General features: G+C 43.3%; 1 protein-coding gene across 10 annotated transcripts in view; it reads right to left on the bottom strand.

Moving 5' to 3' along the window:
• MTHFD1L (methylenetetrahydrofolate dehydrogenase (NADP+ dependent) 1 like) overlaps positions 1-14,399 on the bottom strand; it is a 232,870-nt gene that overhangs the window by 187,404 nt on the left and 31,067 nt on the right. The window contains exon 8 of one of the 10 annotated variants that reach the window (XM_049903542.1): positions 91-14,393. The exons of the other annotated variants lie outside the window; for them this stretch is intronic. Coding sequence (XP_049759499.1) covers positions 14,331-14,393 — 63 coding nt within the window. The 3' untranslated portion in view covers positions 91-14,330. Of the gene's footprint in view, positions 1-90; positions 14,394-14,399 lie in introns of those variants that run through there. 10 annotated transcript variants of the gene reach the window in all.

The following is a 14,399-nucleotide window of genomic DNA, read 5'->3' as shown; positions in this document are numbered from 1 at the left end:
CCCCAGGGATCCCACCAGTGTGGCAGTGCAGACTGGGGAAGCAGTTCCCCAGCCTAGTGGCACTCACTGCCTGTCAAGAAAAAGCAGAAATGGCACATGGAGCCAAGTGTTTGAAAGAAAGGGAGAATGGTGATAAAGAAGAAACCAATAAAAAGCAATGATAGCATCAAAAAAAATGGCACTGAAGGAGCTGGCTGGTGTGGGTGGGGCAAATCCAAGCAGCAAGGAGCCGGCACCTCCTGGTCCAAGTGGCTGTGCCCTGCCAGGAAGCTGCGGAAGCCAAGCAGAGGAAGGTCAGGTGGGGGTAGGAAAGCGTGTATTGCTGGTTACCGGGTGCTCTGTCTTCTCCTGGGAGCTCCGTGAAAGCTCCCTTCCCTTACTCCCTGTCCGCAGAGGCTGAGGAGTCCAAGATGGCGAATCCGAGCCATGTTCGCTGATAGGGGACCTCCACGCTCTATCTCTCCTCGCTTTCTGTTCTCTGTCAGTTTCTTATTCCATTTGGTGCTTGGTTGAGTTCTTTATCTCTTCATTTGATGTTTGGGGTTCTAGAATTGACATTTGTCTGTTTTACTTAATTTTTCAGGTTTTTCTTGCGGAGGGATGGCATGGTGCTTCTGTTAATAGCGCCATGTTGGCTCCGCCCTCTGACCTTTTCTTGACAGACAAGTAGCTATCAGTCTGGATTACCGTATATGGCTGCTCCCACACGATCAGGTGGTGCAGCGCTAAAGCACTCGAGTGCTAGCCGAAAGGTGCTCCTGTAAAGATTACAGCCTAGGAAACCCTATGGGGCAGTTCTACTTTGTCACATGGGGTCGCTATGAATTGGAGTTGAGTTGACAGCACACAACAACAACAACTCTGAAAGCTGGATTGAGAATACATTGGAGGTAGTGACAGGGAATGCATGATTCTGAGTTTCTGAGGAACATCCAAGGAGGAAATATTTGGTAGGACGCTAGATACACACGCCTGGAACTGAGGGTAGTCCAGGGTGTGGTGCCGGTTAGGATTCATCAGCATATAGACGGTAGTTAAAACCGGAAGCTTGGTAAGACTCCCTAAAGGGTAGAATGCCTCTGCGGGAAGCACTAACCCTAAAAGTTAAGAGAAGGGGGAAAATGATGGAGATGGTGGTGTGGTCCAAGAGTTAGGAGAAGCAGTGTTACCACAGGCCCAGGGAAAAGGGTATGGTCAACAGGTTTAAATGAGATCAAATAGTCAAGCAAGATAGAGGTAAAAAATCCATTTCTGGCAACAAAGGATTCATCAGCAACTTTACTGTAGAAACGGAAAGTAGAGTCCAAGCCTGGTATACACCCAGTCCTCACTTATCGACATGGTTAGATTCCAAAGATCATGTCGCTATACGAAAATCAGTGTTATGTAAAAATGGAAGATGACCACATCAGACTAGCAAATGGCGGATGACTACACCATGACATAATTGCCAAATTACATCATTACGTAACTTCCAAACCAATGAGAATCATGGCGCAGCCAAGTTGATACACAACTTTAACCATGACAGCCAGCATTACCCGTGCCTCGCACCTAAGCATTCATTACTGCCAGACGTACACCGTTAATGCACAAAATAGCAGATTTTTTTTTTACTACTGTTCTGAATGCGAAATGTTGGCTAACGAGACATTCAATAAGTGAGGGGTAGGTGCCGTCTTGGTATCTGGGTAGAGTGTGTTTCCCACACATGGAGATTTCGTTCAGGTAGAATTTTTCATGAACAGTCCATTTATTCATAAATCATCCTAACTTAGAATGCCAAACATTTTACTTGAATTATCTGAACATCTACAATGAGATTATTGCTTTTTATCTGTGAATCGATATCTACATTTCCCTGAAACATTAAGCATACGACCAAATAGAAACGTTAACTGTGCTAACTACTCCAAAATAAGAATGTCAAACTATTTTCATTCAGATGTTGTAATGCTTTGGCAAGATAAGAGAATGACCATTTCAGCAAAAGGTATTTCCCTCACTTCATGCACACCCAGTGCTCTCAGCCTGGGAGAATCTTTTTCCTTTCAGGAAATGGGTGTGTTTCTTTTTCCACACTCATCTGTGATCTGGGCAGAGTATTGGCTTTTAAAATTAAAAGCACTTTCTTAGGGTTATTTCATAAACTGGAATGATCACACGCCAAATGGCATTTGGGACTTATGACTATAGTATTTATCTACCAGATTTTCCCCCCAAAGGATAAGAAATGATCTTCCTTTTTCTAAATGTCCCTAAGTTCACCTCTTACTTCATCACTCAACTTATTTACTGCTCTATGTATGAGAAGATACTACCAAAGATATTCAGTTGTGTCCAAAACGACCAAATAGTCAGTTAATTCCTCTTGAAGTGAACTTGACGCTTACGTAAGCTATGACAGATAGAAGAAAAATGCAGCCCCAAATCAGTACGTTACTTTAAACTATTTATTAAAAAAAAAAAAAAAAAACCCTTTTCTGAACCTTACAAAAAACTAAAATAAAAACTTGGGCTGTATGTGAGTGTGTTTACTATGCATGTGTGTGTGTATGTATGAGTGTGTGTGGTACGTGTGTTTGTATTTGGGTATGGTGGTGTGTGGTATGTATCTGGGTGTATGTGTGTATGTGTGGTGTGTGTGAGTCTGTGCATGTGTGTGTGCAGTTTGTGTGAGAGTGTGTATGTGTGTGGTATGTGGGTATGATATATGTGTGGGTGTGTATACAAGCGCATGTGTAGTATATGTGTAGGTGTGTGTGTACGCAGTTTGTGTGAGAGTGTATCTGCGTGTGGTGTGTGGGTATGATATGTGTTTGGATGTGTGTGCAAGTTTATGTGTAGTATATGTGTGTACAGCGTACATGCCTATGTGGCAAGAGGGAATCTTCCTTACCATGACAAAGACTCAGAACCACGAAGCGAAGAAATGAGCAAATTCTCTGGTTATGGTTCCCAGGGCAACACTGAGCAAACCACATTTCACAGCGGCACAATAGCCCTCGTGATTTACATTTACGTTTGTGCTGTGAGCCACGGAGTCTAATACACACAATGTGTTCAAGCTAAGGCAAACTCATGTTGCTGTGGGAAACTCAGCTTTGCATTTTCTGACATTTACGCTTTCCAATTCTGAACCTCACACTGCATACCAAAAGATTTCTGCATTCCACTTCCTTTGAGTAACTCTCTGGGCCTCAGCTGCCTGCTGTGAAAAGTGAGGAAGCTGCACTTGCCAGACAGGAACTGAGATGCAGTGGGAAGAACTCTGTGGGTGGAGTCTCAAGACCAGGAGTCAGTCAAGCCTGTTCCTTCACAGTCCTCCACTGAGCCTAATATCCAGTTTTCAGGGTTGCAAAATTTATGGGATAACATGTATGAAAAAGCTTCCCAAATTAAATCTTTATACAAATGCTTTATTGTTACAGATCTCCTAAGTCCTTCTAATTAAAATATTCTAACCTACATCCTACATCCAACCAGCATTTGAAAGCTGGACGATGACTGAGGAAGACCGAAGGATTGACACCTTTGTGGTCTTGGCGAAGAACAGTGAATATACCGTGGACTGCCAAAAGACTGAACAAACCTGTCTTGGAAAAAAGTACAACCAGAATGCTCTTAGAAGCAAGGATGGCGAGACTATGTCTCGCATAATTTGGACATGTTGTCAGGAGGGATCAGTCCCTAGAGAAGGACATCATGCTTGGTAAAGCAGAGGGCCAACAAAAAAGAGGAAGACCCTCAACAAGATGGACTGACACAGTGGCTGCAATAACGGGCTCAGCATAACAACGATTCTGAGGATGGCGCAGGACCTGGCAGTGTTTTGTTCTGTTGTCCACAGGGTCACTATGAGTCAGAACCGATGGCACCCAACAACAACAATAACAACCTACCTCCTTGGTATCCCTGAGTGGTGCAAATGGTTAATGCCCTCAGCTGCTATCCAAAGGGTCAGAGATTTGAATCCACTAGAGGCACCTCAGGAGAAATGCCTGGCAATCTACAGCTGGAAAATAGAGCCAGGCCCTGCTAATGGTACAGAAAGGTGGTTAGGGGATGACAGATAGGTGGACAGAAGGTAACTGTACTGGCCTGTACTGCACAGAGCACAAGCCTGGAGCCCTTTTCCAGGATGGGTGAGATGGTTCTGTGTAACACACACCTCACTTCCCCTTCTGGGCTCTGATGACAACAAGGACTTAACTACGGTTGGCCACAGGTTGACTTTGTTTTGCTTACTTGGGACACGTCATCAGGAACGACAAATCACTGGAGGACATCATACTTGATAAAGTGGAGGGTCAGTGAAAAAGAGATGGAAACCCTCAATGAGATGGATTGACACTGTGGCTGCAACAATGGGCTCACACATAGCCAGGACTGTAAGGATGGCATAGGACAGGGAAAAGTTTCATTCTGTTATACATAGGTTGCTATGAGTTGGAGTCAACTCAACAGCAGATAACATCATATTGTTGTATGCTACAGGCAAACCTTGTTTTATTGTGCGTCATTTTACAGCATTTTGCAGATATTAATGTGTTTTACAAATTGAAGGTTAATGGCACCCTGTGTCGACCAAGTCTATCGGTGCCATTTTTCCAAGAGCATGTGCTCACTTCATGTCTCTGTCACATTTTGGTAATTCTTACAATATTCCAAATTTTTTCATTATTATTGTACCTATTATGGTGATCTGTGATCAGTGATCTTTGATGTTACAACTGTGATTGCTTTGGGGAGCCATGAACTGCACTCATAAGATGGCAATCTTAATCAATAAACGTGTGTGTTCTGACTGCTCCACCAACTGGCCATTACCTCATCCTGCTTCCCCTCCTTGGGCCTCCCTATTCTCTGAGACACGGCAATACTGAAATCAGGCCAGTTAATAATCCTACAATAGCCTCTAAGTGTTCAGGTGAAAGGAAGAGTCATACGCCTCTCACTTTAAATCAAAAGCTAGAAATGATTAAGCTTAGCGAGGAAGGCATGTCAAAAGCCTAAATACGTGAAAAGCTAGGCCTCATGGACCAAACAGTTAGCCAAGTTGTGAATGCAAAGGAAAAGTTCTTGAAGGAAATTTTAGAGTGCTACCACAGGGAACACGCAAATGATAAGAAAGCGAAACAACCTTATTGCTGATGTGGAAAAAGCTTTAGTGGGTCTGGACAGAAGATCAAACCAGCTACAACATTCCCTTAAACCGAAGCCTAATCCAGAGCAAGGCCTTAATACTCTTCAACTCTATGAAGGCTGAGAGAGGTGAAGAAGCCACATAGAAAAGTCTGAAGCCTGCAGAGTTTGGTTCATGAGGCTTAAGGAAAGAAGTTGTCACCATAACAAAAGTGCAAGGCGAAGCAGGAAGCGCTTACGTAGAAGCTGCAGCAGGTTACCCAGAAGCTCTGGCTCAGATAATTGATGAAGGCGGCTGCACTAAACAACGGATTTTCCATGTAGACAGAACAGCTTTATACTGGAAGAAGATGCCACCTAGGACTTTCATAGCTAGAAAGGAGAATCAATGCCAGGCTTCAAAGCATCAAAGGACAGGCTGACTCTTGTTGGAGGCTAATGCAGCTGATGACTTTAAGTTGAAGACAGTGCTCATTTACCACTCTGAAAATCCTAGAGCCCTTATGAATTATGCTAAATCTACTTTGTCTGTGCTCATAAATTGAACAACAAAGCCTGGATGACAGCACATCTGTTAACAACATGGTTTACTGAATATTTCAAGCCCACTGTTGAGACCTACTGCTCAGAAAAAAAGACTCCTTTCAAAATATTACTGCTCAAGGACAATACACCGAGTTACCCAAGAGCTCTGATGGAGATGTACAAGGAGATTAATGTTGTTTTCATGCCTGCTAACACAACATCCATTCTGCAGCCCACGGATCAATAAATAATTTCTACTTTCGAGTCTTATTACTTAGGAAATACATTTCCTAAGGCTACAGCTGCCATAGATAATGATTCCTCTGCTGGATCAGGCAAAGTAACTTGAAAACCTCCTGGAAAGGATTCACCATTCTAGATGCCATTAAGAACATTTGTGACTCATGGAAGGAGGCCAAAATAATGACATTAGCAGGAGTTTGGAAGAAGTTGATTCCTACCCTCATGGATGATTTTGAGGGGTTCAAGACTTCAGTGGAGGAAGTAACTGCAGATGTGGTGGAAACAGCAAGAGAACTAGAATCAGAAGTGGAGCCTGAAGATATGACTGAATTGCTCAATCTCAGGATAAAACTTTAATAGATGAGGAGTTGCCTCTCATGGATGAGCAAAGAGCGTGGTTTCCTAAGATGGAATCCATTCCTGGTGGAGATGCTGTGAACACTGTTGAAATGACAACAAAGGATTTAGAATATTACATAAACTTAGTTGATAAGGAAGCAGCAGGGTTTAAGAGGGTTGACTCTAATTTTGAAGGATGTTCTACCGTGGGTAAAACACTATTAAACGGCATGCATGCTGCAGAGAAGTGTTTCGTAAGAGGAAGGGTCAATTGATGTGGCAAACTTTTTTGCTGACTTATTTTAAGAAATTGCCAAGCTACTTCAACCTTCAGCAACCATCACCCTGATCAGTTCAACAGCCATCAACACCAAGGCAAGATCCTTCACTCGCAAAAAGATTATGACTTGCTGAAGACTCAAATGATTTAGCAATAATGTACTTTTAAATTAAGGTATATACACTTTTTTTAGACAATGCATTGCACACTTAACAGACTACAGTATAAGCACAACCTTTATATGCACCAAAAAATTAGTGCGACTCACTTTACTGCAGTGCTCTGGAACCAAACCCACAATATCTCTGAGGTATGCCTGTGTGTTACTATTAAAAAGAACTATCACGTAACTTGTTCATCTAGCCCAATTTAAAAGCTAAGTGGGTTTTTTTTTTTTTTTAAAGAAGGGAGATTACTCTTTTTTCAAGAAGTGATCATTCTACATGTATACTGTAAATATATTTAGAATTCTCCAATTCACTTTTAAAAACCTTTCATAAACCATGCTATGCACTGATTTAAAGTGGAAAGAATGTTTGTGATAATTTCTTTCACCAACAAAATATGAGTATTTTGATCCTTTAAGTGTGAACGTCCTATACTTTTTCCTTCTTCTGTTGATACTGGTTTCAAAGGGTCTCTGTGCTTAGGAGGAGAAACTAGATCTTCTGAGAAACACAAAATAAAACAGTTTTCTTACTTCCAGGTTATTTCTTCTGCACGCAGCTGGGATCTACCTGATTCATCACAGCTGGAGAGCATTTCATTCTTGGCCTCCAGCTGGGCATTAGCACAGCTCCAGAGGGGCTCTTGGGTGAGCAGAGTGGTGAGTGGGATGTGGACAGGGGACCCGCATGCCTGTCAACCTCTCTTCCCTGGAGAGGATTATTCCACTGAACCTCTAAATACCAAATGCAAAACCTTCTCTTACCTCAGTTGAGTGAGGACAGGGTGTCTCCAAATCTAGGCTGACTCCCAACAGTGGAACCACTAAATGGACAGCTCTGTGCCACCCCCACAAAGGGGTGTCATTACACTCTGAAGGCCTGGGTAGTAGAGTTTGGGTGCCTGCTTTTGGGTGGGCGAAGGTGGAGAAAGGAGGGAGATTCCTTAGTCCTACACAAAAATATTAGGTCCAGGGCTTTGGCTTCCTGACAGCTGATACTCCACAGCATATGGCTGACTTGGACAAATGCCCAGACATTTCTCCCTCCCCGACTCTAGGACAGACATGGGCATGAATAATGCATCAAGAAGCCCAGAAGTGATGCTCAGAAAAAAGCAGGAGACTTAATCTTATTTCCAGTGATATACTCAGAAGGGCAGAAGCGATACAGCTACCAAATATAGAACCCTGTTTTCTGTAAACTCTAAAAAGACAAATCTCAATTCCTCATTGTGGTGCAGGGCATTATTTAATATGGCCCTTCTAGCCACAGTCTTTGTAACTCCCACCAAATGACTGGGTGGAACTATGCAAATAAGGTGCCTGTGGCCCACCAAGGGGATTGGATTGCTTGCTAACAATGTAAATAAGGTGCATGGCACCCTTGTAGGGATGGGGCCATGCAAATAAGGTGTATGGAACCCTAATGAGTGGATTAGTCAATTTTGGCATCCCACCAGGCTTAAAGGGAGACACTGCGAGAGGAGCTATAACAAGGAAGACACAGAGAGGCAGCGGAAGCAGCAGATTCAGGATAGGGAAGAAGAGCTGTAACACTGGAGACGGCAAGAAGCCGTGGCACAGAAATGGCTGCAGCAGAGGCAGCAGAACCAGGAGACAGCATAGTAGGCTTCCCAGACCATGGAGCAAGAAAGTTCAGCGCCTTTGGAGATGAAGCTTCCTGGCAATGTGGGGTATCTCCAGACACTTACTGGCAGAGCTAAAAGAGCTTTGTAACTCTGTTTTGCCCAAGCAGCATAGAGGCCAGGCCGAGAGGCCAGAGAGGGGTATGTCTGCAGACACAGCTGATAAGAGATTGTCCTGATGGAAGAGCTGTACCCTGAGTACTCCTGAACCTGAATTGTAACCTGTTACTTCCCTAATAAACCCCGTAACTGTGAGTTTGTTGAGTTCTGTGTGGCCATTGCAATGAATTGTTGAACCCAGCAAAGAAGGAGAGAGTAATACGGGAGGGACACTTGGTGTCAGAATTGGTAAAAAGGTTGGAGAAGAGATACGTCTGACCTCCGCCCAATAGCAACCAGCCTTGAGCTGTTGATCTTGATTCTCCTTCTGCCTTGTTAAGTTAGAGGAGATCAGACACCCCTGCCACACCACTTATACACTCATGCATAGGCTCCATGGGATCTTAATCAGTATATGTAGAACATCCTTAGTTTTAGGTAGGTTTACAGAGAAAGGCCTGGCGATGTACTTCTGAAAATTAGCCAATGAAAACCCTATAGAAAGCAACAGAATATTGTCTGATTGAGTGCTGGAAGATGAGGCCCTACGTTGGAAAAAAAAAAAACGTTGGAAGGCACTCAAAATACAAAGCAGTTGCAGAAATGGACTCAAGCATAGCAAAGACCATGGGGACGGTGCAGGACCAGACATTTCGTTCAGTTTCACATGGGGTCACCATGAGTCAGTGCTGATGTGACAACAACTAACAAAACAACAAATAGAGAAAGGGTCTATTTCAATTTAATTAACTTAATATGAACTGTGCCTCACAACTGTACGATGTAACACTTGGTGAGTCAGGGTCCTCAGAAGACAACTTTTGAAGTGGAGTGGTGTTTCAGCAGCATAAGAAGCACCAGAAGGAAGCGGCGCAAAGCTTCAGAGCAGACAGCTCTCTGCCACGTTACTTAAATCTAGGAATACTCTTGTTAAGGGCCCGAGGGCGACCCTGGGATGGCCAAAGCGGGGCACTCATTCCGGACAGTGGCCCCTCTCTCTGGGACGCTGTCTCGATCGTTTTTGGTTTTGTTTCGCTCCCTCTGGCTCCATGGTTTTTGGGAGCCCTCAGCGACCCGGTGACACTCATTCCTCCCCCTGGCGTGAGCATGTATACTAGACTTCCAGCCAGGGGAAGTTTATCCAATAAGAGAAAGTTTTAGTGTTATTTACTCACAATCTGATTGACTCAGCTGGCTGTCCACATCTTGGACCAAATACACGTGTCTTTCCTGACTCACTATTCACAGCAGCCAAGCTGTGAACATTCATGTTAACATGTGCCAAGCTCTGTGCTAGGCAAATTTACATAATTACCTAATTCCATTCTCACAACAGCCCTATGAAGGAGGGAATATTATTGTTCCCATTCTACACATGAGGAAAGCGCTTGGCAACTAACTGAAAGGTTGGCAGCTCGAACTCACCAGCAGCCCCACACGAAAAAGGCCTGGCGATCTGTTCTACTAAAGATTAAAATCCATGTAGAAAACACTGAGGCAGTTCTACTCTGGCACTTGGGGTCACTATGAGTTGGAATGGATGTGAAGGCATTTAACAACAACACATGAGACAACAGGCTCAGAGAAATTAAAAGATAGCCAAGACTTGGGTCCAAAGCTCTCTGTCCCCAAAGCACAAGGCTCCACTGTGTAATGAAGATACCAGTCCTCTCTAGTCAAGTACACGAGTGTGTGTCTGATCACCTTTGAAGGCAGTTCCCACCGGTGGCAGCAGGCTGCCTGGCCACTGGAAGGCCATCCCAGACTTATATCTTAGGAGGTGGCATAGAGAGGACTCTAGAGTTACATGGTCGTACCCTGTCTTAGTCATCTAGTGCTTCTATAACAGAAATACCACAAGTAGATGGCTTTAACAAAGAGAAATTTATTTCTTCACAGTAAGGTAAGGTAGGCTAAAAGTCCAAATTCAGGGCGTCAGCTCCAGGAGAAGACTTTCTCTCTCTGTCGGCCTTCTCATCCATCTTCCCCTGGTCGAGGAGCTTCTCCGCACAGGGACCCCTGGTCCAAAGGATGAACTCTGCTCCCAGCACTGCTTTCTTGGTGGTAGGAGGTCCCCACTCTCTGCTTGCTTCCCTTTCTTTTTAACTCTTGTAAGATAAAAGGTGGTGCACACCCCAGGGAAACTCCCTTTACACTGGATCATGGATGTGACCTTAGTAAGGGTTTTACAATCCCACCCTAATCCTCTTTAACGTAAGATTACAATCACACAATGGAGGACAACCACACAACACTGGGAATCATGGCCTAACCAAGTTTCGGGGGGACTGAGTTCAATCCATGACACACCCTGATCCCCAAAGCCCTCACACCCTCGGCTTCAGAAATCTCAACCAGATGTCCAGCAGGGCTCTTGCTCCAAGTTAAGTACCAGTAAGTATTTAAGAAACGCTTTCCAAAGATAATTTCCTTTTATGTAGTAGCCACAATCCTTCACTTGTCTTTTCTTTCCCCAACTCTTTGATCATTGCTGATAATGAAAAGCTAAATGGACTAAAATTTTAAAGGCACTTTTTCCTGACTGTTGATTAAAATGGACAACAAAAATTCCAATCTGCTGTTCCATTTGTACTTTCAATGCTTTTTACAGTGAAGCTTTTCAAGGGTGTGGCAAGTGTGGACGGAACACGTCCCAGGTCACTGCCCCATGACACCAGCCCATGCCAAGGTGCTCTCTGTACCATGCTAACACCCATGGCTGCAGCCTCCAGAGGGCTCAGTGGCCCCTTGAGGGATACAGACCACAGATTACAATGACCAAAGGAGAGAATTCCTGCTAAGGAAGTGAGGCCCAACAACCGGGTAAAAAACGGCAAGGGTTTCACTGCCAATTTCTTCTTGTAGAAATAAAACAGGAATAGTGAAAAGTCAAATGTCAAGCAGCAGAACAGATACATATGAGGAGGAAGGTAGGTGGCTAGTGAAGGGCTAGCTGCTAGTAAGAAAACCAGAAAGACAAAGGCTTTATCTTGTGGTTGGACAGGAGCCTGTCGTAGGGAAGTAAGCCAGGCAAAGGAAGCCATGACTGAGATTATTCCAAATACCAGAGAACAAATCAAGTTCAAACACAAGCATTGGCAGCGTTGAACTTTTCTTTCCGTGTTTTTGGCTACAAAGATGAATCAGTAGTAAGAGTGAAAGTTGACTGCTTCCAAGAATGCTGATTGTGCCATTAAGAGCACATTTAGGAAACAAAATGCATGTACAACATCAACTATTAAAAAGAACCTTCTAAAACGGACTGCAAGTTTAATTGCCTCCATAAACTAGTGCCTCCATTACCATGAGGCCATTAGAAATGGATGGTGTCTGGCTACCATTACTGGATTCTGATCAAGGAGCCAACAGTTGCATCCTGATTAAAAGGAGGAAAAACACGGAACAAAACTTCAACTTCATATTAGAGAAACCAGACTTATTGGATCCATTGAGACTCAGGGGACACCCAAAACTAATGCCCCAAAATAATATTTAAACTCTGAATCGAAACTATCCCATGAAGCCGTTGTTAAACTAAACAATGGTTTAGGTCAACTAATAAAAAATGTTTGCCTTGAGCGTGTTGTTGTTAGGTGCTGTTGAGTTAGTTCCGACTGACAGTGACCCTATGTACAACGGAAAGAAACACTGCACAATTCTCACAATCATTGCTATGTTTGAGGCCATTTTTGCAGCCACTGTGTCAATCCATCTTGTTGAGGGTCTTCCTCTTTTTCGCTGACCCTCTACTTTACCAAGCATGATGTACTTCCCCTGGGACTGGTCCCTCCTGATAACATGTCCAAAGTAAGTGAGACAAAGTCTCAACATCCTCCCTTCTAAGAAGCATCCTGGCTGTACTTCTTCCAAGACAGAGTTGAGCACTGCCGTCTTATAAAGAATCATCTAAATGAGCTTAATTTGATAACAGTTAATCTAAGGCACAGATGGGAACTCTGAGGAGCAGAGAGCCTAAATCAATGCTGAGGAAACAACACAGGTAGAGACAGTGAGAATGGTTGTAACACAACAATGTGAAGTATGTAATCAATGTTATTGAACTGTTCATGTAGAAACTGTTTGGTTTAATATATTACCACCAAAAATAAAGTTTTTTAAAAAAAGATACTTTGAAGCCATATAAATACATAAAAAGAACACTGTTACGTATGTGAAAACAGGGACGCTATCTAATTTTTTGAGTCTCTAGAAAGTAAGAAAGTAATGTCATTTAATCGTTCTCAAAGCTAGGATGAGATTTATCAAAGTGCTGAGTCAAGGTGATTTATTTCTGTAGTAAAAAAGTATTTTGAAAAATGTCTTTGTTTTTCAAACCCACAGATACAACTAGCAAAAGTATCTGTGACAGCTGTGAAAACATTCAGCTGCGGAGGAAGGTATTTGCATTTTCCGCCACAGCTGTTGAGTTGAGGGCAATGTTTACCTTCCTCTTCCACTTAAGCTTCCAAAGCAAGAAATCTGGGCTCTAAATTGCAAAACATTGCCTTTGAATTTTCTTGACTAGGCTGCCACCATGTGGTCATCAGTATAAAGCACATAGATTTGGGTTTAATTGCAAATGATTAATGCTGGGCTGCTGAAAGAAAGGCTGCAGGACCACCCGGAGGTGCCTTGGAAGAAAGGCCTGGCAATCTGTTGTTACTGTTGTTGGGTACCGTTGAGTTGGTTCCGACTCATCGTGACTCTATGTACAACAGAACCAAATGCTGCCCAGTCCTGTGGCATCGTCACAATCATTATGCTTGAGCCCATTGTTGCAGCCTCTGTGTTAATCCATCTCAATGAGGGTCTTCCTCTTTCTCAATGACTCTCTACTTTACCAAGCATGATGTCCTTCTCTAGGGCCTCCTCTAAAGTATGTGAGACTTAGTCTCACCATTCTTGTTTCTAAGGAGCATTCTGGCTATACTTCTCCCGAGACATATTTGTTCATTCTTATGGCAGTCCATGGTACAGTCAATATTCTTCACCAACACCACAATTCAAAAGCATCAATTCTTCTTCTGTCTTCCTTATTCATTGTCCAGATTTCCCATGCATATCAGGTAATTGAAAACACCACGGCTTGGGTCAGGCATACCTTAGTCCTTAAAGTGCTATCTTTGTTTTTTAACACTTTAAAGAGAGGTCTCCTGCAGCATATTTGCCCAGTGCAACGAGTCTTTTGATTTCTTGACTTCTGCTTCCATGAATGTTGATAATGGATCCAAGTAAAACAAAATCCTTGACAACTTCAATCTTTTCTCTGTTTATCACGATATTGCTTAATGGTCCAGTTGTGAGGATTTTTACTTTATGTTGAGGGCCATACTGAAGGCCGTGAATCCATCAGTAAGTGCTTCAAGTCCTCTTCACTTTCAGCAAGCAAGGTTGTGTCATCTGCATAATGCAGGTTGTTGATGAGTCTTCCTCCAATTCTGAAGCCACGTTCATCTTCATATAGTCCAGCTTCTCAAATTATTTGCTCAGCATACAGACTGAGCAAGTATGGTGAAAGGATACAACCCTGACACACACCTTTCTTGACTTTAAATCACGCCTCTTGGTCTATGTACAGGTTCCTCATGAGCACAATTAAGTGTTCTGGAATTCCCATTCTTCACAGTGTTATCCACAGTTTGTTATGACCCACACAGTCCAATGTCTCTGCATAGTCAATGAAACGCAGGTAAGCATCTTAGTCTGGAAGGTCTGCTGAAACCTGTCCACCAAGAGTGACCCTGCTGGTATTGGAAATACTGGCGGTAAAGCGTCCAGTAGCACAGCAACATGCAAGCTGCCACAGTATGACGAACTGACAGACACGTGGTGGCCTGGTGATCTACTTCCAAGAAATCAGCCACCGAAAACCCTGTGGAGTGCAGTTCTACTCTGACATACATGGAGTCGCCATGAGTTGAAATCGACTTGACGGCAACTGGTTTATATTCTTGAA

The sequence above is a fragment of the Elephas maximus genome, chromosome 1 (assembly GCF_024166365.1).
Source record: "Elephas maximus indicus isolate mEleMax1 chromosome 1, mEleMax1 primary haplotype, whole genome shotgun sequence".
Lineage (NCBI taxonomy): Eukaryota > Metazoa > Chordata > Mammalia > Proboscidea > Elephantidae > Elephas > Elephas maximus.
This window is presented reverse-complemented; position numbering and strand designations above follow the sequence as displayed.